Consider the following 26,009-nt stretch of genomic DNA (forward strand, 5'->3'; position numbering starts at 1 on the left):
TTAATCTTTGATAGTTTAAACTATTAAACATCTCAAATACAAATGATGATAAATAATGAAAAATGGACAAAATGATCTGAAGATCTAACATTTTGTGTTGTTTAAATACTTGTCAAATATTGAATTTTTCACTGTCAATAATTTAATGTGAAAACAATGACTAACTTCAGTAAATGAAGAAAATAATCAAAAACAGTGCAACATAGATTGACATTCTGTTTAATTGTTGGTCAAGTTTTCAGTACCACAGAAACTGTTATGTTAATAAGACATGTTTACATCTTGGGGATTTGAGGTAATGTTATCGCAAATGACAGGATAACTATCTCATAATAAAAAATTACAATATAGCCTGCACTGATTTAATTAAACCTACAAAATTATTCACCCTAGTGCAGTAACGAATTATCTCCTGGTAAATTCAATATGAGTTAAACCAATACTGCACTAAGGGGATGATATATAGCAATGAAGAGAATAGAAAAGCTAAGATAAATAATAATTCATATATACTAGACAAATCAGTTTGTTTACAAAATACAATCTTTTGGTGCTACAGTCCAACCCCGTTTATTCGAAGTGCCTGGGACTGAATATTTACTTCGAATAATCGATGGGTTCGAATAATCGAAATCGAAATATTGTGATAGATGAAAACTACTCCACTTTGACCAATCATCGCAAAACTACCGTTTACAACACACTTGCTTCCTCTAATCAATTCAGAAAAATAAATATTTAAGAAAAGGTGCGTAAAAATTATTGTATTGACATTGAAGACATAAATACTTGCATTTTCTTTTACATTATGTATCGTTTCGTTTCGCGCAAAACCTTGATAATGGCCGTGTGGTCACTACGGTATTTACAGCTTAACTCTGGTGTTTTCGATTAGGATAAATTAAGGCTCTCATGTAGCGTTGCAATTAATGAAAAAAAATGTTTTGCATGTTTTGACAAATTCACATATACGGATTGTATAAAAATTATTGCTGTCATCTTCAACAAAATCGGACACGGTGCATAGCTATTCATTTTCGGTAATTAAAGTTGATTAAAGAACACACAAAGAGTTATTATCATGATTGTCTAATTACACGCATGACTGTGGATATTTTTCACAAGTCGACTGGTCAGCGAGTGGATCTGCGCCAATTAGTCTGGCTTCGAATAATAATTAGGCTGGCTTCGAATAATAGGTGTGAAATTCTTTCATAATTGTATAATCGGGACCGAAATTTTACTTCGAAAAATAGGAGGTATTCGGATAATGCATTTTGAATAATACGCTCGTATTTATATTGTTTTATATAGAGATAAAAACGGGACCACCGATCTACTTCGGATAATGCCGGGTATTCGAATAAAGGGTTGTCGAATAACCGGGGTCGGACTGTATATATTTACAAATTATACAGTAAATGCTTTTATAAGACAGTGTATAAGCAAATGCACAAAAAAGTGCAAAAAATGAGCAAATTTATCATGGAAAATGATAATATTATTATAAGTTCTGCCAACATACCTCTTGAATGAATGTTTGGGCCTTTTTTTCCTAAAGTACTCTGGGGAAATTTTAGGACTCTATCTTTTATATTCACCAATAAAACCATAAGATATTTCCCTCTAGCCACGGAAAGGGTTTTTTATCTCCCACCTTTCCCATGTGAAAAATAATGTCCTTATTTTGGTGACGACGGGAAAAATAAAAATTCATTTAAAGTTTTTTTAAAAAACCCCCTTTTAAAAAAGCCAATAGCAGTTTGGTTTTTTGGTTTTTTATTTTTAACCGGAAATCAGGGAAAGTAAGCCAAATGAATTTACCAAAGAGAAAGTTCAGCCACCCCCATTTTTCCTGGGAGGCTGTGTTTTCCCTTAAATTTTTCCTTAAAACTTTCAAAGGGGCACTTAAATTCTTCCTTCCCGGGGAAAAAAAATTTAGTGTGAAGGCCCCTGGGAAAGGTTTTTCTTTAAAATCAAAAAAAAAGTGACCTCCGCCCGGAAAAATTTAAACCGGGGCCCCCAATTTAAAATGCCAACCCCCAAACCTTTTAAACAAACCCAAAGACTTTAAAATAAAAAATTTTTTTTCCCTATACTTTTGTTTCTCTACCGGAAATCCCCAAAAATTAAACCCGGTGGTTTTATTTTTTAAACAGCCCCCAATTTAACGGGGATGGGGTTTTTAAACAGGGTTTTTTACCAATTGCCTTAATTTTGGGGGTCTTGAAAGTGCCCTTTATTATGCTTTTAAATAAGTTTTTGGGAATTTTTTAGCCCCTTTTTCTTTTTTCATTATTTTTTTGGAGGTCCCCTTTTAAACCCAAAATTTAAAAATTTGTGATGAGGCAAACCCCAAAAACCAAAAAAAAATTTTCCCCCTATTTTCCCAAATTTTGAGTTTAAAATAAGTTTAATTAAACGTAACATTTTCCTTTACCTGCTCTGAAGAAACTTTTTAAATAACCCCCCAACACTTTTTTCTGCACTACACTTTCTGTAAAAATAAAATATACAAATAAAGTTCTGCAAATAAAATCGCTAATTAGAATCCATTTTCACAGAATCAGTACAATAACATGTATAGGGAATTAATGCTTTAAAAGAAAGACAGTTCAAATCTTACTATGACAAAGATTACTAACAATTTACCAATTCTAAGATTTTTTTATCATATCCGTGCAATCTGAGCAAAATTTGTACTATTGATAGCTATTTTTTGTATTTATATACTCCTATATTTAAGGGAAAATCTATTACACAAATTCAGCAGGTAAAGGGTGAGGTAAACCAGTATAGAGTCAGGCCAGGCCAGGCCTGGTTAACTGACCTGGTTAACTGGCCTGGTTAACCTGCACTTTTAAAGTGTTTTAATCGCCCCAAACTTTTTTTCTGCTGACTCCTTTTTCAAAAAAAAAGAAATTCATTTAAAAACCCCCTCCCCCTGTATTGATAATTGCCTTTCCCAAGATTCACACCTGCGTCAAGAAAAATTAAAATTAATTTCTGGGGAAAAATTTATTTAAAGTTGTTGAAAATTTGGGAAAATATTTTAAAAAAAAAACCCCATATTAAACAATGGTTTCAAATTTTTAAAAATTCAAGGAAAAAAAGAATTTTTTTCCCAAATTTTAAAAAAAATTTAGCCAAAAATAAGGTTTTTTAAACAAAATTTAATTTAAAAAAATTAAACCATTCCCCTTTTTGCCCTTGAAAGACGGCCCCCAAATTTTAAAAAGGCCTTTTTCCCTCAGATTTAAACGGGGGCCAAAGGTCCTATTCCAAACCCCCCCAAATTCCTTTAAAATTTTAAATTTTTTAAAAAATTTTTTTTAAACCAAAAAAAAAATTTTTTTTTTTTTAAAAAAAATTTTTTTTTTTCCCCCCTTTTTTAAAAAAAAAGGGGGTTTTTTTTAAAAAAACCCCCAAAAAAAAAAGAACCCAAAAATTTTAAAAAACCCCCCCCCGGGGAAAAACCCCCCCTTTTTTGGGGTTTTTTTTTTAAAAAAAAACCGGCCCCCCAAAAAAAAAATTTTTAAAAAAAAAAAATTTTTTAAAAAAATAAAAAAAAAAATTTTAATTTTTAAATTTTTGGAAATTTTTAAAAAAATTTTTTTTTTTTTTTTTTCTTTGGAAAATTAAAAAAGGTTTTTTTAAAAAAAAAAAAAATTTTTTTTTTAAAATTTTTAAAAAAAAAAATTTTTTTTTTGGGGGGGGTTTTTAAAAAATTTTTTAAAAAAAAGGGGGGAAAAAAAAACCTTTTTAAAAAATTTAAAAATTTTTTTTAAAAACCCAAAAAAAAAAAACAAATTTTTAAAAAAATTTTTTTTAAAAAATTTTTTTTAAAAAAAAAAAAATTTTTAAAAAAAATTTTTTTTCCCCCAAAAAATTTTTTTAAAAAAAAAATTTTTTTTTTGGGGGGAAATTTTTTTAAAAAAAAAATTTTTTTTAAAAAAAAAAAAAATTTTTTTTTTAAAAAATTTTTCCCCAAAAAAAATTTTTTTTTTTTAAAAAAAAAAAAAATTCCTTTTTTAATTTTTTTAAAAAAAAAAATTTTTTAAAAAATTTTTTTTCCCCAAAATTTTTTTTAAAAAAATTTTTTTTCCCCCCAAAAACCCCGGCCCCGGGGAAAAAAAAAATTTTTTTTTTTTTTTTTTTTTAAAAATTTTTGGTTTTTTTTTTAAAAAAAATTTTTTTTTTTTTTTAAATTTCCCTTTTTTTTTTTGGCCCAAAAAAATTTTTTTTTTTTGGGGTGGAAAAAAAAAAATTTTTTTTAAAAAAAAAATTTCCCTTTTTTAAACCCTTTTTTTTTAAAAAAATTTTTTTTTTGGGAAAAAAAAATTTTTTGGGGTTTTTTTTTCCCTTTTTTTTTAATTTTTTTAAAAAAAATTTTTCCCAAAAAAAAAAAAAAAAGGGTTTTTTTTTGTTTTTAAAAATTTTTTTTAAAAAAATTTTTTTTTTTTCCCCCAAAAAAAACCCTTTTTTTTTTTTTTTTTGGGGGTTTTTTTAAAAAAAATTTTTAAAAATTAAAATTTCTTTTATTTTGTTCAGCTGTGGAAATTTAAAATGAAGATCACAGTCATAAGAAAAGTTATTTAAATTCAAAAGGTTAAGTGAAAAGGCTGTTTCATATTTAACCAACTTTTCACTGGACAGAACAACTATTTTTGTTTTTTACAAGCTAAAAGGTAAAAATATAAAAAAATTCAATATAGATTCTACTCAAAAAAAATTAAAATTTTATTACAAACTTTTCATCTAATATATAAAAGCTCGCCAAGACTTTCTCGCTCACCGGATAAACCTTCTCCATCCCGACATCAACCATGTATTTGATTTATCCTGCTTTTTATCATGTTTTTAGAATAATTAAATGGTTTCATTCTTCTTTTCCCAGATAAAATAGAATCTATATGAAGTTTTGTTTTGCTGCTAAACATGTGACGTCATAATATGACGTAATGACTGGAGATAGATAAGTTTATCCAGCAAGGCTTTATCCAGCTGATGATATAGACAGTAGCAGGATAAATTGTAGTACCTGTAGTTCTCTAAGTATTGTAGCAATGTTTGTCTCAGTGGCTAAAGTTGTCAAGATTTCCAACTTCAGAAGTTTGATATGGGTGGCGTCATTAGATCTCACGTAAAAACTCTTCAAGAACGGCTCAAACATGCCCTTCTGTTTCAACGACATCGTTGCTATGTTACTTAACACCACATACTGTACTTCTCTGTAATAAATAGAAGTAAATGTTGGTGAATTTTTGATAAGCTTTGTATGTTTAAATAGGCATCTTTTCTATATGATAATCTTATTAAAAAAAATTTCAAAAAAATTAAACAAGAACAAAATGCTATAACTTTCATATTGTTATATATGATATAGTTTTACTAATACACTTATTGTAAATATGCTCAATTTATTTGAATGTTGCTAAGTTTATGTTTTTAATTTTCCTAAATGTAACATTTGGAGTAATAACTTACGTGTGAGATCTGAGGAGTCGAATGAGAGACCTTGCAACTGTGGAAACCTCCGACCTTGGTGCACAATGATGGTACAACTGAGCTACGGCCATCACAACCTGAAATCATGTCAGTATACATTACTAGTTTAACATATGAGCCTCGTCATGACAAAACCAACATAATGGGTTTGCGACCAGCATGGATCGAGACCAGCCTGCGCATCCGCGCAGTCTGATCAGGATCCATGCTGTTCGCTATCAGTTTCTCTACTTGTAATAGGGTTGGTAAGCGTACAGCATGGATCCTGATCAGACTGCGCGGATGCACAGGCTGGTCTGGATCCATGCTGGTCGCAAACCCACTATGTTGGTTTTGTCGTGACGCGGCTCATATCGTGCAATAATGGGTTAAATCACATCTAAAATTAATAGGGAAGATAAATGTAATCCAATACTGCACTTAGGTGACGATATTGTCAAAAAGTAAAACACAAGAAATCAATACTTCTAGAAAAACTATTTTTCATAATTTATAATCTTCATCAATTTAAAACACACATGTATATTTTCTTTTCTGCAAAATATAAATTTTTTTAAAGGGAATCAAACTGGTTTGTTAATTTTGTAAAATAGCATCTGCATACTTTCTGACACATGGAAGATTTTCACGAATTTCTTTCTTTTTTAATTTTTAAGGATTGAGAGCATTCAGTTTATTAAATGTGTATCTCAACTAATTGTCTAGTTACCTTAAACATTTTGTCTTGTTTTTTAACATACAGATAAATGCACCAAGGATTTTGTATATATCTATTATGTACAACTTTTACAATTTTCAAAATTAGTTTCTGCATCATCATGTGTATATTTCTGATATTTCTGACATATTGTCCTGCTGTTTGTTTATTATTTATTTAAGTACCCTGAAGGAGGCTGTTCAGCCGACACATTGGTAAAGCGAATTTTAAGAATTTGCAGTTGACTACTTATCTTTTACTATTTATTTATAATCTGTAATTAAAATTGTAAACAATACTTACTGCAGCATTCCTGCTGTTCAACAACGGTTTACACTGTCTAAGAATAAGCCTATGATCAGAGTCCATGATATATTGTCTAGGTTTTGTTTTAGCCTTGGCCTTATCATCATCGTCATCATCATCATCATCATCTTCATTACTGTCCTTCTCTGACTCGTAAAATGGTTTGTCCACCTCATCCCCAACATTCTGTGTACAAAGATGTTAAAAAATTATTGTTTTGTTGATTCTTCAAAGTTTTAAAGCTCAGTGGAACCATTAAAGCAAAAAAAAATTCCCTTACCATTAAAGCAAAAAAAAACATTCCCTTACCATATTTAAAGCAAAAAAAAACATTCCCTTACCATATTTAAAGCAAAAAAAACATTCCCTTACCATATTTAAAGCAAAAAAAACATTCCCTTACCATATTTAAAGCAAAAAAAACATTCCCTTACCATATTTAAAGCAAAAAAAACATTCCCTTACCATATTTAAAGCAAAAAAAACATTCCCTTACCATATTTAAAGCAAAAAAAAACATTCCCTTACCATATTTAAAGCAAAAAAAACATTCCCTTACCATATTTAAAGCAAAAAAAAATTCCCTTACCATTAAAGCAAAAAAAAAAATTCCCTTAATTTGTAACAAATTATAACAATACAGCTGCTTTTCCTTTTAGTTTAGTTTGATTGTGTTGGAAGCTGTAAGCTTATTGAAACACGCTCAAATCTGTTCCTGGAACCAACAAGTAATAAACAATGAGTGAAAAGTTTCTTGCTCACGGAAACAACAGTTTGGCCCTTATGAGGTTAGAACTTAGGCCGTCAGCATTCCTTAGATTACTAGTTCAACACATAAACCACTCGGCCATGCAGCCAATCATATGCTTTTCTGTTTGTGGACATAATTTGGGACTTGCTTAGAACCACTTTAGCTTGGTTGAGCTAGATATATAGGTTTCTCCTACATTAAAAAGACACATACAAATCATTCCTATTTAGGTTCAACATGAGGGTTAAACAACTCTAGCCACAAGCACTAAATGCTAAACTTTTACACAAAAGTCTAATGTATTGGAAATATTAAGAAAGTTGGTTTAACAATCATTCTTACATGCTGCACACTATTCCCTTACCAAACAGATAAGACAATTAAGTGCATTATTACGCAATATATGTAATGCATAAAAAGCAAATGCTTACACAACATATGATAATGTCAGGAAATTCTGTCTATGCTTAATGTAGTTAACAAAGTTTTATCAATTCTTTTTTTTTGTTAGCATATTAAAATGGAAATAAATATTAATATTTCTTGCATTATAGTATAATAATGCATGGTTTATGGTTCAAATGCTTTGTAATTAATCACTCAAGCCTTCGTGATTCCTGCACATTTGAACTCTAACCATCCATTTTTCTACAACAGTGCACTCAAAATTGATAAAAATTTCCTACTTATCATATATTTTTACTTTTAATGTTAGGAATGTCAAAGTATCCAATCCAGGACTTGATTTTTACAGCTCATCATGCTTTAAAGTTAGAAAACAAAGGCAGGTTTGTCAATAAATGGTGATAATAAAAAAGGTATAGATATAACATGATAAAACGTCATTAATTAAAAGGTATAGATATACCATGATAAAATGGCTTACATCATCATTGGGGTTAATGAACTGTGACCTGACGTAACGGGTCAACATGTTGATGATGACTACTTGTCCCCATTCCTCCACATCAACCAGCAGGTTACACAACTTACGATAGTTCTTATGTATAAGGTCGGTGCGCTCCGGACACACTTCCTCAAATGCTTGTATCGCACTGCCGGCAACCAGCTGTAAAAATAAAAGTTGAATTTTTTTTTTAAATGTATTAAAAAGTAAAATAGTGTTAAGTAAACAAAGAAAATAATTTATGTACTGCATATGGCACTTAAAATCTATAAAAATAGGTCAGAATATACAAAAATAGTCCATGCTGCTTAAGTCACACAGTACAAATATGGTGACAAAAAAAGAAAAATCAGTCATTTAACGCAATAACATGTAAACTATTACTTGAATCTTGAATTTTTTTACTTTTCTTAAAATCATTTTTCTCAAGGTAGATTCTTTTTTAAATATTATGGTTCATAAAGAGGCATGCAGATTTAATTACCTCTAAAAATAGTTAAATATTATATAATTATGAAGAAATAAATATTTACAGTAGTTTTATCTGCCAGAAGCTTCTCAATCACTTCAATGAGCTGATCTTTTAACTCTGGATCAATGCTGAAACAGAAAAAAGTCACTGTAAATAAAATATTTAATCTATATAAGACCTGTGTACATATGTCCATTTTTACGGTATCCCTATTCAATTAATCAAAGTTGTTAATTTATATGAAATAAGTTGTAAACATATAATTGAGCTGTGTCATGACAAAACCCAACAAAGTGTGTTTGCGACCAGCATGGATTCAGACCAGCCTGCACATCCGTGCAGTCTTATCAGGATCCATGTTGTTCGCTAACAAACCCTATAACAAGTAGAGAAACTGATAGCTAACAGCATGGATCCTGATCAGACTGCGTGCATGGGCAGGCTGGCCTGGATCCATGCTGGTCGCAAACGCACTATGTTGGTTTTGTCACGGCACAGCTCATATGTATAAACCATAATCAAATCTTTTTCTTCAACCAATCTCTCATACATATAAACATGTTCAGACAAATTCAGGGTGAATATACTTGAAATAATTCTAAACATATTACATTAAAGGTTATTGGCCAAGTATCAGATGATGTTAACATTTTTCAGCCAGTATGATACTCCCCTAACATCTCAAAGTATTACCTGTATAGTTTAGGGATACCATGAGCCGCAGTTTTCCTGACATATGGGGACATGTCCATCACAGCTTCTTTAATTGACAACATCATAATTGGGGCGATCATTTGTACTCTTATACTAGACAATACACGCAGGGCACTTGCTCTTATCAACTGGTTTGGATCCTGTGTCGAGAAATACATATTTATCTATAATGTCAATTATATCTTATTTTACAAAAGGTTTAATTTCGGACACAAAGTCACTGTATAATCACAATTGTCTTTACCCAAGTATACTTTATAAGGATTTTATTTCTTTCAAATTCCTATTACATGTACAAAAACCTTTTTTAAAAATTTTGTTGCAAATTGACCAGTGACCTGAATTTAAAATGAAGTCAAAGATGTAATCTGAAAATACATACAGCCTGACCAGATTGCATTAATATAGTGGCAGTAAAAAAATTATAAATTTACGCAAGACATGTCCATTTAACATGTTTAGAAAGGTAAGTATGATATCAATAAACAAATATTTTTTGTACAAGAATATATCTATCTATATGTTTGCTTAAAGGCCCATTATACCTCAGAAATGCTATCGTTTTTATTTCACAAGAATATTAAATTTTTGGTATCTTGTTACAGTTTTCAAAATATGCTCATTTCCCATATAGATGAACTATCTTTGCTTTGTTTGCAATTGGTATAATTATTGTGAATTAGTATTTTATATGGAAGTAAAAATACTACTTAGTTTACATTTTGTTACCTTTGCGACGCATTGCTGTACATTCGGTGCTACTTTCCTCAGCTGTTTAACACCGAATATACTCTAAATCCATTATCAAAACATTATTAAACATATGTTTGACATTTCCAAAAAATTCAATATATGCTTTTCTCTCGTTTATTCGTGATCTGAACACCTGTTCAATTATGCATTTTGAATGGATAAAATTGTTTAATCAAGTGTCGGCTAATACTTGTGTAGTTTTCAAATGATCGTTTGTCCTTGCAGGAGTGTTTATAACAGACATTTATTAAAGTCACAGATTGATGGGAAGTCACAAATCAATGGGAATAAGGTATATATGGATTTCTGAGGCATAATGGGCCTTTAAATACTTCTGTGTTTATAAAATATGTCAGAACACTTGTTACCTTGAGAGCTCTTTGGAATGTACTGATAGATAGGAGGGCAAGATCTTGCTGTTCCTCGGCGTACCTCGTCAGGTAGACATACACGAGCTTCTTCACCTGACGTAATTAAAACAGCAGAATGGTTATAGATTTTTTTTAAATAATCCCCCAAGGGCAAGTAATCTATATTGACTTAAGAAAATGAAATATTCTAGTTCTCTCCCCTGCACAAGTATGAAAAAAAATCAGTGATGAATTGCACTCCAAGTAATTGTGCATAGCTGTGAAAAAATACATTGAAATGTTGGTTCAGTATGATGAAGAAACTAGCACATGTCTCTCAGGGTAATATTGCATACAATTCTCTGGTTGCTAATATAATCCAGTTGTTAATATTATCTGGTTGCTAATATTCTACAGTTGCTCATATTATTTTTTTCATAGTTCATGCAGTTCTGGAATTGCTCATATGCACTTTTACCCTTAGAGACGTGCTATTTTCATAACATTTTGATGGTGCGAGTGTGACAGCATTCATTTCTAATCATATTTTAAATTGACAAATTTGTAATACAAGATAGCAATCACTTTTTTTAAATTCTAGATAATAAAGAGAATGTTACAGATACAAGATATGAAAAACATTTAAGACAAGTTTGCTGAGAATAGTAAAATAATAATGATTACGATGAAGGTGATAATAGAGAAATCTATCATATCTATATAAATAATTCTTACAATATGTTTTGATGACTTTATAATACATTTGTATTATCATTTTATATAATTTACTACAGAAATAGATTAACACATTCTTTCTGTCCGTACACCATTAGCATTTGTTTTTACCCTTAAACAGAGGTAGCAAAATCAATTGTCCATATTGCCCACGTTGTCCCACAGCCTGTACAGGCAAGTTGAAATTTTCAAGATTTTACTATTTTACTAAATATCAGACAGACAAGTTAAGATATGCTTCAGATAAAAACAGGCAAGTAAGTCAAAATCAGTCTATTTATGTTTATAATGAACCCTAAAATGATGTTAATAAGGACGACTATAAACTTACCTCTAGATTTTTACAGACTACGTTCTTCACCACTGCAGGGAATAAGTCTGAGGCATCCTTGCCTTTGGCCACCATCTTAAAAAAATGAAAATACACAATACAACAATACTACATATAACTCAGGAACGACCAATAGCCCACAGCTATGAAAAAAATTAAATTTGAACTTTTTTAAGGAAAAATATAGATGATTATTGTTTATACAAATTTTTTATCATATGGAGAAATGACTGGTATTTTCACAATTCAAAATCTGATGAAATATTACACTGATTTACCTAGAGAATATGTAATATACATATTTAATGCTGATCTAAAGTTTAAGTTGTAAAATATCGTTTTAACAAAAAAAGTATGCAACATATACATATTTAATGTTAATTGAAAAGTTTAAGTTGTAAAATATTGTCTTAACCCAAAAAGTATGTAATATAATATTTAAAGTTTATTGAAATATTTAGTTGTAAAATATCGTTCAGTGTATTACATATTGAATTGGATACATGAAAAATCTCATTGCTTTTGAAAACCAAAATTTTTAAATATACAAGCATCTGACACTAGGAATAACAAACAACATCAATTCATAAATAAAATTTCCACCATTGATAAAGAAAATCAAATCTAAATGTTATTAGAAATATCACAAGCAATTTAGCATTGATTGTCATAAGGAGGCAGCTTGAGGCCAGAGTGCCTGTCTCAATGTATTTTGGAGTACCTAAAAACTTAGAAAATATTCTTAATCATTTGTGAAAAATGACGGCCTAAAATTCATCACAGACCATTTCAGAGAATTTCATTGGCAATCCTTAGGGGATTTTTTTTAATCCATATTTTTTTATCTCAGGATTATCCTCGATTTTCATACTTACTCCAATAATTCTCTTCATAGCATCAAGTTTCTGTGAATCTTTGTTACTATCCAGCATTATCTTCAGATCTTCATGGCTGCAATTTATAATACAAGAGAAAAAAAAACTTCATATAATTCATCTATCTATAGATAGGTGCTGTAACATGCCCTTCCAAGTATTTCATACTATGTCATTGAAAACACAAGAAATACCTATATTCCATCTATCTATCTTTTTTAAAAGTAACAAGGGTTTGTAAATTCAATTTGTTACAGAACAGCATAAAACTATGTTATAAAAGGACAATTAGCCATTTCATGTTGTAAAAATAGCTGAACCATTGCTCCAATTGCTTACAGTTTTTGACACCTTCGCTCAGCAAGCTTCTGGGGATACATAACTTAACTTTTAATTCATCTAAATTATTACGGGGAAGTCAAAGACCGGGCCCGCGAAGCGAGTCAGGGCTTTGGCTTGCCCGGCTATAGACTACACGTGTAAATTTAAAAGAAAATCAAATAAAAAACAATTAAAAAATATATAGAATTCTATACCTATCAATGAAATTTTCACTATCAGTTCTAGTCGGGCGCCGCCATTTACAATGTAACTCAATGATAATAGGCGGGGTATTCCGATAACGGAACAAATCTCAACTTTTCGGATAAAAAATAGTCGTCGAGTATTCCCGAGTGAAAACGGAAAGAAGAGCATGTAATACCGAATGACACCTTTAAAACGGAAAGAATGAAAGGAATTTTTTAACAACATCCCCATTCATAGGCTTTGCCTAATTTCATATTAACGTCACTTAGATTTACCAATTAAACGATTACTGTCGCCATTTCCTGTACATTGCTATACTGTCTGTGGATTATCATCATGGTAAATATTAACTTGACAATAAGATTGCATAAAAATTTATTTATTTCTTGCTGCAAAGGAGATAATTTCAGATTTTTGTTTATACCCAGACAAAATTCATCTACCAGACATGTCCGGGACACTCACCTGATTTCAGTGTCAGTCCCGGACAAAAGATAAGTGAAATAATCATTTAAGTACACTAAACACTATAGTGAAAACCATGGATTTATTGATTGCGAGTATTATAAGCTGATTTGGATAGACCAACTCACAAGGAATAAAATTCATACCCCACCCACTTTTTAACATAGCAGTAAAATGTATACCGTTTAAACTCGTTGTTAAAGAAACTGCTGCTTGCAGGATCAACACCCACATCTGGTTCGCCGCTGCCAGTAGAAGACGGAGGCCTGTCATTGTAACCTCCCGAAGCTTGAAACCCGCCGTTACCTGCCATTCTTATCAAAACCGACACCGCCAGCTGTCAAAAAATTCTACTTCCTGTATTATTTGGAATACTTTGGTCATTGTCCTTTCCGTTAATCGGCATAGTGACGCTAAATTAATTTTGTACGGTCATACAACACTAATTGTTAGCTGTAATATTCGTAGGCACACACCCACACAGGGACCCAGCACAGTTTTGGAATAGTGTAAAAAGTCTTTATATTATATATACAGTATTTTTTTTCTAGAATTACTTTTTACACTATCCCAACACTGCGCTGGGTCCCTGTGGGCACAAACACATCGCTATTTATGAGACACCTTAATTAATAAGAAAAAATTTACCAGGCATTAGGAGACAAATGTATTCAAATTGTTATCATAATGAGTGATTTATGATGTTAATTGGTTAAAAACTGGGAACTAAAATACTTTTGGGTCCCAATTGAAAATTAGTTAAAAGATGTTATTTTCTTTTTTTTTATATAATCAGTTCAATAAAAACAAACGCATTTCTTAAGCTTTCGACGTTTAGTCTTCTTCAGAAAAAATTGACGTTTAGAAAATAACGAAAATCTTTTATTTTCTTTTTTAAAAAATATTACATCTGTGCATTTACGTAGAACTATCAAATTGTCGTTTTTCTGAAATTTAAAGGAGGTAGAAATAAATCCCATTAGTTTCAAGATAAGCTGTGTATGCCACCGAATAGGAAAAATATAATGATATTGAATAAATTAATAATTCGGCAACATATTGAATTTTATCATGTTAAGTGAAAATATACCATATTTCATGAAAAACGAAAAAAAGTAACCTTTTTATCTAATTTTACCTTCAAGGAAAGAAATCTTTATGAAAACGCCCATTTGTTACGCAATACACTGACTATTCTAAAGTGCGTGATTTATTCATCTTTAACTGTCTTGAGGTAACATAACCAGAAAATTTCTGGTAATGAACTGAAAAGCTGTTCAAAGCTTAATTGACTGCCAGGCATAGAAAATCATCTGAGAAAATAGATATGAGTTTTGACTCCGCCTACTTAAATTTCTTATTTATTTTTCATATTTGTTTTTTTTTAACAAATATGACATATTTGACTACTATGGCATCATTTTTCATGGATAAAATGAAAATACGTGTAGTTACATGCATTTAAATTAGTTAGTCCACTGCATGGACATGCATTCTTATATACTTTACTACCCATAGATTTTGTACATCTTACCGCATTAAAAATCAATTAACAGTCCTAAATCAGCACTATATCTTTTATTTTAAATAAAATATCCCTTAAAGGTGTTTAAAAGTAGTCGTGGGTTTGCCTAGGGGCATATTGAAGTATTCTTGGGGTGTCTTTGGGATAGTTAGACCGAGCGATCTTAGAATAATCATAATATTAAGGTCAACAACATTTTAAGACGCTGGTATTGTCAAAAAAGATCAAAGTGACTTTAAATTAGTACATTTTTGTATTTCAATTTTGATGAAAAAAAATCAAATCACCTTCGAGTTTGCTTCCAGTATTGGTACATGTACATACCCATGGCTCATGTAGGCTTTACATTCCTGACATGCAATCAAATGTATATTCGTATTAAGTGTAAGGCAGTTAAGGTTTATGCCAACTTCTAAACATTCACCTATGGAATCTAAACAAAGAGACCAAATCTTAGCTAGCTCATTAATTGCGTGAAGCAATGATTTCATAAATAAAAGCTTAAATTTATGAAGAGATATCTGGGCTACGTTTCATGGAGAGTCCTGAGTCTAAAGTCGGCCCTAAGATAAGAAATGAGAGGATTGCGTTTCAAAGAAAGTCTTGAAAACGGTTCTAACTTATAACTCCTATATTTATGACCAAAAACAGTCCTAAGTCAAGGAATATTTTAAAGGTATCCTAGGACTGACCTAAGTCAAAACCACTCCGAAATCAAACATGGCCGCGTTCATGCTAGTTTTTCATCGACGAAGGGCCCTGCGACTGGAGAGCATTTTTCGGGACAGGTCGCAGGCGCTGGACATAAATAATGACAAGGAACTCGTACTCGTAAGTCGTTCCCGATTTCCAAGAGAACGAACCATAGATATCACCGATTTAGTGAAAGGAGATATCGAGAGGCCGTTTTAGTTTACATTCGATCATTTTCAACTCGTCTGCTTCGATAAAAAAAGTCCAGGTATTATGAGTGCTTATCAAAGGCACATTATGCCTCAGAAATCACATTCTTTTCAATACTCTTGAAATGTCTAATTAGCAAATTAGATGTCTTACAAAAGAGTACGTAGCACTGAATGTACAAAAATGCGCCATAAATGTAGCAAAGACTTTAAGTAAAAATTAAATGTAAACAAAATAGTACAATGTACTTTGACATCCATTCAAAATACTAATTCACTCTAGTTATACCAGTTGCGAACAGTGAAAAAGAAGCGACAGATAGTTCAGCTTTGTAGCAAATGAATGAGTAAATGTTTGGAAACTGTAACAAGATACCAAGTATAAAAGTTTGTGAGTAATAAAACCTATTGCATTTTCTGAGGCTTTAAAAACAATGAAGTAGGAGTCAATGTACAAAATCTTTAATGTAGCAAATCAATCAAACATAAAAAACAAGACAAGATACATATTAATATTTAAAGCAATATCATGGAGTTATGCCCTAAATGACAAAGAATTCTAGTTAAAATTGGTTACTGACAGCATATTTTTTAAACTCTTCAATTATGCATCCATTCTGTACATACGTGCTAAATGGGACTAATCAGTATTTCTAAAGTTACATGTATACTGTATTTCTCAGGGTGAGAAAATGTGCAGCCTGACGGGGACTCGAACCCGGGACCATTTGAATACTGTACCTCGACTTTTGTGATCGCTCATCACTCAATATAAGATGTTTCATGCTCAATATCTAAGTTTACGTCCGTCCGTAAACTTTTTCTTTAAACGACACATTCTCATGGCTTAGCCAATTTCATACAAAACTTCACAGGAATGTTCCCTTGGTGGTCACCTTTGAAAATTGTTCGAAGAATTTTATTCCATACAGAACTCTGGTTGCCATGTCAACCGAAAGAAAAAACTTAAAAAATCTTCTTTTAAAAACCCAAAGAGTTAGATCTTTGATATTTGGCATGACACATATTCTAGTGAGTGTCTACCAAGTTTGTTCCAATCGAAGCCCTGGGATGTGGGGTCAAAACTGGCCCTATTCCCTGGTGTCATTGATTTTCCATATATGTACGTATATAGTAAAAACTTAAAATATCTTCTTTGAGCTAGAGCTTAGATATTAAGCAGGGAAAATCGTCTAGTACCAAGTTTGTTCAAATAAAAGCCTTGGGGTCGAAATTGGCCCCTCTCAACGGGTCAATGATTTTCTCTATGTGTTATATGTATATAGTAAAAAATTAAAAATATTCTTAAAAAAAAAAAAACAAAGAGCGAGAGCTTAATATTAAACTAGTGAGTGTCTACCAAATTTATTCAAATAAAATCACTGAGATCCCCGCCCTGGAGGCCATTGAATATCCTCTTGTGTAAAAACTTTTAAAAATCTTCTTTAAAACAAAACACAAAGAGCTAGAGGTTAGGTATTTCGCATGAAACATCTTCTAATGAATGTCTACCAAGTTCAAATAAAAGCCCTAATGTAACGTACTTTTGCCGCAGTGTCAGGATAGCTGTTTCAAAAATACGCCACAAGTTCTACTGTATAAACATATATGCTAACTTAGCATCAGTAATATACAGCACCTGGTTTCAATGTTATATTAGTAGGCTCTTTTCTTTAGGATATCCGGAAAAATAATACAACGCTTTCATCAAGTTTCAATTCTTTGGTTTAATAGTGTATACATCAGTTTTGTATACATAAACTGCATATATATATACTAACTTTTAATATATCTTATCATCAATATTTCAGCATCATTTCATGAGCGCTATGTTAAGTGATTTTATGATTTCCTTAAATATAAGTCAACAACGCTTTTATCATGTTTGAATTCTTTGGTCTTATATCCGTTTAATTTAGGATTAAAAGTAATAACATGAAGCACGTCAGCTCTCATTCAGGGAAAGTTGCTTAATAAAAGTTTAATACATATTCCAATGTGATTTAGGAGTCTTCCTACTAAAATTCAGTTTTGATGTTTTCTGCTCAGTTTTGAATTATCGCGCCTAAGCAACTTAAGTGGGCGTTGTTGTTCCAAAATGAGGACTGTCGCTCTATTTATAACCTTTGAGCCGTTTAGGAATTTAGGAAAGGATTCACGACCAATCAGATTGCACTTAGGATTTATCTAAGCCAATCAGAATCGGTTAGGAATTCCCATCCTAAAATGAGTAAACAGCTCAACAGATCATAATAACAAAATACAAAGTAAACATATAAAGTTGTAAGTAATCATTATGTTGAAAAATAAAACTTATGCTATTAAATACATTTCAATTAAATACTTATGGTAATTTAGCAGGATTATTACAATTTAAAGAGAATTAGGGTGATTCCACAACTTTACTTACTACGCGTATGACCGAACAAATAGTGCGGTCTTGTTTTACAAAAATAAAATATTACAGTAAATCTCTTGAACAATTTGAGAAGCAAACATTATAATCACATAATACAAAATACATGTTACACAATAAAGTCAAATATGCTTCCTTTCATATCGGTACTCGTGTACCTAAAACAAAGATGGCAGCCTCATGAACATTTTGGGAAAGTTTTAGGAATTATTATTTTGACAAAAATAAATTGATTAGAGCATGTTTCATGAACAATTACTGATTATAACATCAAAACATAATGGATACTACAAAAATGTGGAGTAACAGACATGTTAATCCAGGAATAAAGAAATAATCGTGCTTCCTAAAATGTCAACAATCTAACATGAAATTCGGAGAAAGGTAACATTCAATTTTAGGAACGTTTATACATAGTGAATTATTAGAATGCTGAAAACAATATAATAACTTTACTGTCCTTATTTAAGGAGGAATATTGCGTATACATTACTTAAATGCTAAAAATGACAATAAGTAATTATTTAATAAATAAATAATGATTCTAAAAATAGAATATTTCAGAAACAATAACAAACTTACATGTCTTACACTAAGATCAAAATTGGCCGACATGGGGTCATTGATTACCTTGTTTATGTATTCATTTATTCTCTTTTATGCTCCCCGAAGGGAGAGCATATAGTCGCCACCTTGTCCGTCTATCCGTCCGTCCGTCTGCTCTGTCCGTCCGTTGTTTTGTCCGGAGCATAACTTGAAAACCCTTGGAGAAAATTTGTTTAAACTTCACACAGCGGTACAGGGCATTGAGAAGGAGTGCAGTGTCAAAGAACCATAACTCTATTTTGCCCGGCTTTTGAATTATCTCCCCTTTTAGAAAAAAATTGTTTGGGACATGACTCTAAAAGTAAAGGAGATATCAACAGGAAACTTTGTAGGTAAATAGATCTCAATGGGTAGATATGCATTGCACAAGAATCATATCTCTTTTTTGTCGAAATTTGGAGTTATTGCCGTTTGTTAATTTTAACACTTTGAACTTTGTCCGGAACATAACTCTTAGATTATAAGAGATATCAACATGAAACATTGTAGATAGATATATCTCAATAGGTAGATGTGCAGTGCACAAGAATCATAACTCTGCCTTGCCAAATTTGGAGTTATTGCCCTTTGTTTAGTTTAACTTTTTGAACTTTGTCTGGGACGTTACTCTAAAATTATAAGAGATATCAACATAAACTTATTGTTTGTAGATAGATCTCATTGAATAAAAGTGCAGTACGAAAAGACCATAACTCTTCTTTGCCCAGTTTTTGAATTATCTCAACTTTTAAAAAAATCTTATCCGGAAAATAACTCTAAAACTATAAGAGATATCAACATGAAACTTTGTAGGTAGATAGATCTCAATGGGTAGGTATGCAGTGCACAAGAACTTGATCTTCGCTTTGCCAAATTTTGTAGTTATTGCCCTTTGTTCATTTTTACATTTTGAACTTTGTCCGGGACATAACTCGGAAACCATATGAGGTAGCAACAAGAAACTTTGTAGGTTGATCGATCGCATTGATTAGAAGTGCAGTGCAAGGAAAAGTTACTCTGCCTAGCCTTATTTTGGAATTATTGCCCTTTGAACTTTTTCCAGGTAAATAACTCTGACACTACAAGAGATGTACTTTCCTGTGTTCATAACCTATTTGGGAACATCTCCCGTTTCAAACTGGGCTCTTGTTTTATTTTTTTTTAAAGTAAGACATTTTTTATTGAATTTTAGATGTAAATTAGCAATTTGTTTATTACATTGTTCGCAGTAGTTTCCATCAAGTTTCCCGTCATTAACCGAAAGTGTTCCAATTGCGTCAATAAACGGAGCAAACTTCTTAAAAGCATACGTTTTTATGAACTCCTTCTCTATTTCACCTATATTGTACAAATCACAAGCTGGTTTGCCAGTTGTATTATGTTGCAAGTTACCAGAACGAGTTTTTGTAAAGAGGTGGTTGCGCCAGTGAGCAGACATCTGTACTCCACAGCATACTCGGAGAATATCCCAGTACTTAAGATATTCCACAATATGTTTCATTTTCTCGTGTGGCATGCCAAATATGGCCTGATATTCTTCCACAATCAAATAGCCTTGTTTTGAGACTAAATCCATGCCCATAACAAGCGGAATCTTGATATGTTTCGCTTCTATTTTTCGTTTTTCTCTTTTGATTTCTGCTTTTTGCTTTTCCGATAGGGTACTGCTGTTGGTCATAAAAACCCATGTGTTTGAAGATAAATTGGTTCTCAAAAAAACTGAAATAGTATGGGTCTTAATAACATTGTATTTCTTCTTTTCCTTTTTGTCAAACGTGCATCCGATATCATGCATTTCGTTTTCATGCATAAAAGCCATCATTAAACATAATATTTGGAATTGCAGTGTTGTCGCTGTACGAAACATTCCATACTGTAGAATTACATCAGGCACGTCCCTTGAACTTGTCTGAAATGACATAAACATTATTAGTTATAAAGATTGTTGACAGGTTATATGGCCCTATATAAACGGCTGTTTGTAAATATATTGCATAATACAGCAAATATCATTTTTTAGAGAAAAAAGTAAGATTTGTTCATGAATCGACAATAGCCATGTATATAAAACTATATAAACGTCACGATTATCCAATGAAAAAACGACGTTACAAACGTGCAGTATTATAAATTCTAACAGTTTCGGAAATTTTTCCTCGAGGGGCCTCCGTGGTCGAGTGGTTAAGGTCGTTGACTTGAGATCACAGGTCCCTCACCGCTGTAGGTTCGATCCTCACTCGGGTCGAAATCTTTCATGTGAGGAAGCCATCCAGCTGGCTTACGGAAGGTCGGTGGTTCTACCCAGGTGCCCGCTCGTGCCTGAAATAATGCCCGGAGGGGCACCTGGGGTCTTCCTCCACCAATAAAGCTGGAAAAAATCGACGAAAAATCTCGGCGGGACGCTCTAGGATGGCCCGACTTGAGTGTACGGTCGCCCATATGGGCTTTCCGGCGGCGACCTTAAATAAACGCATTAAAAAAAAAAAAAAAAGATTTTTTTTTTATCTAAACAAAGAAGGCCGAAGCGTGCATTATTCTACAACAATGCACTCGCCGTTCTTATTATCTCCCTATGTATTTTCACATTGCGGTCGCCATTTTGTTTGAAAAATCTAATAAATAAAACAATTTTTGGTCGAATTTTGTTGTGAAAGCAAAGAAAATGGTCTAATTAAGAAAATGAATCCGAACACCTATAATTTTTATTCAGTCGTTAACGCTGTACAGACGTTGAAAGTATTGTTTACGTGACGCCACAATGTAGCGCCAAACAGCACGTGCAAAACAATCAAATCAAGTACGCTATTTTAATGTCGCAAACGAGTTATGTTTAACATTTATTTCACTTTTAATAATTTTTATTTCGCTTGAAAAATTATAGAGTGAAATAAAATAAACAAACAAAGTTTTATCAACGTTTTCAAAATGCATTATTCTCAAAATGTTTCTACACACGGAAGATTTAACGACAGTTTTTTTCATACCACTGTAACAGCCTTTAAAGAACGTTTCTATTGGAAACTCTGAGGCGAAAACAAATTTAACCACCAAACATAAAGTCCGACTTTATAATAATAATTATACTTTTTATTGACGTGTTAGAATGGAAATAGATGTTACTTCTTTGTGCATAATTGTATAATAATGCACGTTTTTCGTTCAAATGCTTTGTAATTATCCTATCGGCCTTCGTGATTATATTACTACGCATTTGAACTCAAACCGTGCATTATTCTACAACAATGCACTCAGAATTGATGTCTATTTCCTAAACAAATATATTAGTATTACTGTATTCCTAAAAATGTTCGCGGATTCAATATTTCGCGTTTTTCATAACGTCGACACTTTTAGCTAGACATCGGTACAGATTTTGCGTTACAGATGATTTAATGTTACATCCAAGATGAAATATGTTAACATTATAATAAGGAAAATAAGACAAAATTAGAACAAAACAAACGAACAAAAATCGAGAGAAAAACATAAAGAAGTGTTAAGAAGTTAAGAGTAAAGAAGAAAATATGAGAAAATTTAAAGATATAAAGAAGTGTGAAGCTATATAATTGGGCGAACTGCAGAATGACACATTCATAAAGATAATGGACCTTTTCAGATCAGTCAAAACGTTTAGACTTTTCAATATAAGTGTGAACAGCTTTGAATATACATTCATTCTCCCCAAATGATAAAGATGTGTTTCCTGAAATAATGGTTTTAAGAGAAACAATACAATAAGCTTTGATAACATTTATCAAGGAAGTCCTGATATTATCATACTGCCTACAATGCAAAAAGAATTGAGAGGCTGTTTCGCGTAATCCACAGGTACAAAGTGGTGATGGGATGATATTTTTGGAAAATAGGTCATCTGCAAGTAAGCTACAATTTGTACGAATAAGGGCGTGAATAATTTGATTTTTACGTTTTCCAAAGTAGAAGTATTGAGGTACAGTTTTTGTTTGTTTAAACAATTCTTTCTTAAAAGTTGAAACTGTTGCTGCATTTCTAAGAAATATAGGAAGTTCAATAAAGGCTCTAGTTGTTGCAAGGAGAAATGAGTCATAGTACAGCAACGTTTTAGCGCTTGGTGTTCTAAGAACTTCACGGTTACGGAGGAGATAATTTTCATTATCAACTAATGGCGGACAGACATAAATCTGAAAGATAAGTTGGCGTTAGGTTAGACTTCATCTTGTAAAAAAGGAGTAGCTTATGTTTCTGACGTCTGGATTCTAAAGTGTCCCAACAAACTTCATCTAGAAGCTTTTGCAAAGATACTACTTTATTTGAACCTGTAACAATACGGGCAGCCTCATTCTGGACATTTTCAAGTGATATAGTTTTTTGCTCGAGTGTACAATTTTTTAAAAACTATATCACCATATTCTAATAATGGCCGAATAAATGAAATGTATATAGTTTGTGGCGATTGTCGGTCAAGAGTGAACTTTAGCTTCCGCATTTTATTTATGCGCTGATAAGTCTTTCCAAGTACATAATCAATATGAGTATTCCATTTCAAATTATTTGCAAAAATAAGACCTAAATGTGTGTGGCTTGATACCTCCTGAATTTCAACATTGTTGATAAATACGCGAGGATGGTGTGGGATTTTGGTTTAAGACAAATAATTATAGCTTCTGTTTTCTTAGGGTTGAATTTGACTAGCCTTTTTGAGGCCTATCTTGATATTGTTTGTAAGTCAGCGTTCAAAGTTTGGCTGCACTTACTTGATCTTCGACTGTAATATAAAGACTGCTATCATCATTGAACAGGGATATATAAGCTTTAATGTCGGCAACAATATCATTGATGAAAATGAAGGGGGCCCAAGATGGACCCTTGAGGTACACCTGCTCTGATATACCTACTTAGTGATGCACCAGGAAAAACAACCTTTTGTTTTCTGTTCGACAGATAAGAGGAGAACCAACCTATAGGATTTCATTTAATACCGAACCTTTTCAATTTACATATGAGGCCTTTATGCCAAACCCTATCTTAAGCTTTGCTGATGTCGAAAAATACTGCTCGAACCTCTTTTCCAGAGTCAATTGCCTCAGTAAAGAAATTATACAAGTAAGTAAGCTGATTTACGGTTGAATCGCTGGGGACAAAACCTGACTGAAAAGGTGTTAAAAGGTTATGTGATAAAAGATGGTTATAAATGTATTTAAAACAATTCTTTCAAAGACCTTCCTGTTATACAAAAAGAGATACAGGACGGTTATTCACAGGTAAAGATCGATCTCCGGATTTGAAAATTGGAGTGACATTGGCTTCTTTCCAAGCATGAGGATATCTAGATGTACGAAGAGACTGACTGAAAAGATCTGAAAGAGGAATTGATAATTCTTTGGAAAGTTCTTTAAGAATCCTGTTGTTAATTCTATCGGGGCCCGATGCTTTACCTAAAGTAAACGTTTGTAGTATTGACTCTACTTCAGTCGCTGAAGTAACAATTGAATCCAATTTATGAGGTGAAGGCTCTTCTTCCTCAAAATTCTGTGTAGGATTTTCATCTAAAAAGTTTGATCACGGAAATAATTGTTAAGACTATCAGCTTTACACTGTTCATCTTCAAATAGATCGTCACCGTCTTGCAACGGCGGTATTGTTGAAGAGTCATTTGATGGTTTTATAAAAGATTTAAGACAAGACAACCAAGACATAGTTGACCTGGATATGAAGTTTCAAGGTTTGCAACAAGTGTATGGATGTAATCATCTTTAGCCTTTCTTATATCTGAAATCATTTGATTAATTATTTGATTACGCAGAGATCTAAATTTTGTCCACTCAGCTGCATTGGTTATTCGTTTCACTTTTCTGTATGCTCTGTGTCTACGCCGTATTTGGAGTTTTAAATGTGATGTTATCCATGGAGGGTCACTTGGACGAACTGTTTTTTGTTTATTTGGAATTCAAGATTTCGAACATTTTAAAATGACATCAGAAATGTTAATGGCATATGTATCAATGTTTGTGTCTTTCAGTTCTTCCCAGTTGACAGCTGCAACTTTCTCTCTAAGGAGATGATAATTATCTTTGTCAAAAAGCCAGATATGTCGTTTAAAAGACGCCATCTTATGTTTCTTAAGAGTAAGAAAACCATATACAGGGCAATGATAACGTATTGTTTTATCAAAACAAGGGTCACTTACTCCTGAGTAAATAATTAGAGAAGGGTTAGATGTTAGTATCAATGAGAGAAGATGAATGCGAATATTAAGTCGTTACGGCCTAAATTACAGTCTTTGGAGGCTACGTTGTTTAATGCATGACCTTGCCTATTGTGTACTTATAATTCTTTCAATTTTTTTTATAAGTCGACTCGATACTCATCTATTTACTAGTCTAACACGGCCGGTTGTTCCGTAAACACTTTTTACTTATTTCATAACCTTATTACTATGTGATTAAATTAAATGAGACGTTTGCTTTTATTCTCATATGAATTATAACTGATTTAATCTTCAAAATGTCGATTCGTATTTTTTAAACAGTATCGGCATGTCTTGTTTTACACAGTATAAGACTGTACGTCAATTTTATCAATGTAGCACTTGATCGCTATTGCACTTTTTACAAAGGATTTAACCTACTCCAAGCAATCAAAATCCAAGTCATTCAATGTATGCAAACTGTAAATCCTTTTGTATACGCCGAACTAGCAAGCATGATAATTACTAATAATTGACATATTATTTTCAGGGTTCAAACAGGTATCTATAACATTCATACACTATTCTATTCTTGACACATTTCTATAGCACCGTGTGTACATAAATTGAGTTCTTGTATACTTATGGCACCTGTGTTTATATGTTTTTGTGTAAGTAGATTATAATAAATATTCTGCTCGTTTATGTTTTTATTTGGTTGAAGCTAGAAATGTTCGCGGATTTGTTATGAGTAACATACTTGAGGCTATAAAGATTCGCGGAATCATGCCTACCGCGAAAAACGCCAACTTAAAACGCGCAAAATCTTTTCTAGAAATACAGTATATGATTGTATAATGGCAAAACTTGGAAACTTTTAGAATTACATCAGGCATGTGCCTTGAACTAGTCTGAAATGAATTTCATGCCAACGGAGGTAACTACAATAAGTCAACGATTTACGCCACTTGTCTACATGTTCTTCCGATAAATTACTAATGTTATAATATAACTTTCATATCT

General features: G+C 32.0%; 1 protein-coding gene across 1 annotated transcript in view; it reads right to left on the reverse strand.

Annotated features, from left to right (window-relative positions):
- The window catches only part of LOC132751028 (AP-3 complex subunit beta-2-like), a 29,963-nt gene extending 16,189 nt beyond the window's left edge, over nt 1-13,774 (reverse strand). Inside the window, exons 1-11 of the mRNA XM_060741129.1 lie at nt 13,575-13,774; nt 12,400-12,475; nt 11,525-11,599; nt 10,477-10,572; nt 9,335-9,495; nt 8,703-8,769; nt 8,149-8,331; nt 6,509-6,697; nt 5,488-5,585; nt 5,012-5,231; nt 1,526-1,555 (exon numbers count right to left, since the gene is read on the reverse strand). Of these exons, the coding sequence (XP_060597112.1) occupies nt 1,526-1,555; nt 5,012-5,231; nt 5,488-5,585; nt 6,509-6,697; nt 8,149-8,331; nt 8,703-8,769; nt 9,335-9,495; nt 10,477-10,572; nt 11,525-11,599; nt 12,400-12,475; nt 13,575-13,705 (1,326 nt within the window). The 5' untranslated portion in view covers nt 13,706-13,774. The remainder of the gene's footprint in view (nt 1-1,525; nt 1,556-5,011; nt 5,232-5,487; nt 5,586-6,508; nt 6,698-8,148; nt 8,332-8,702; nt 8,770-9,334; nt 9,496-10,476; nt 10,573-11,524; nt 11,600-12,399; nt 12,476-13,574) is intronic.
- Nucleotides 13,775-26,009: the final 12,235 nt, after the last annotated feature.

The sequence above is a fragment of the Ruditapes philippinarum genome, unplaced genomic scaffold (assembly GCF_026571515.1).
Source record: "Ruditapes philippinarum isolate M1 unplaced genomic scaffold, ASM2657151v2 ctg1868_1_1_1_1, whole genome shotgun sequence".
Lineage (NCBI taxonomy): Eukaryota > Metazoa > Mollusca > Bivalvia > Venerida > Veneridae > Ruditapes > Ruditapes philippinarum.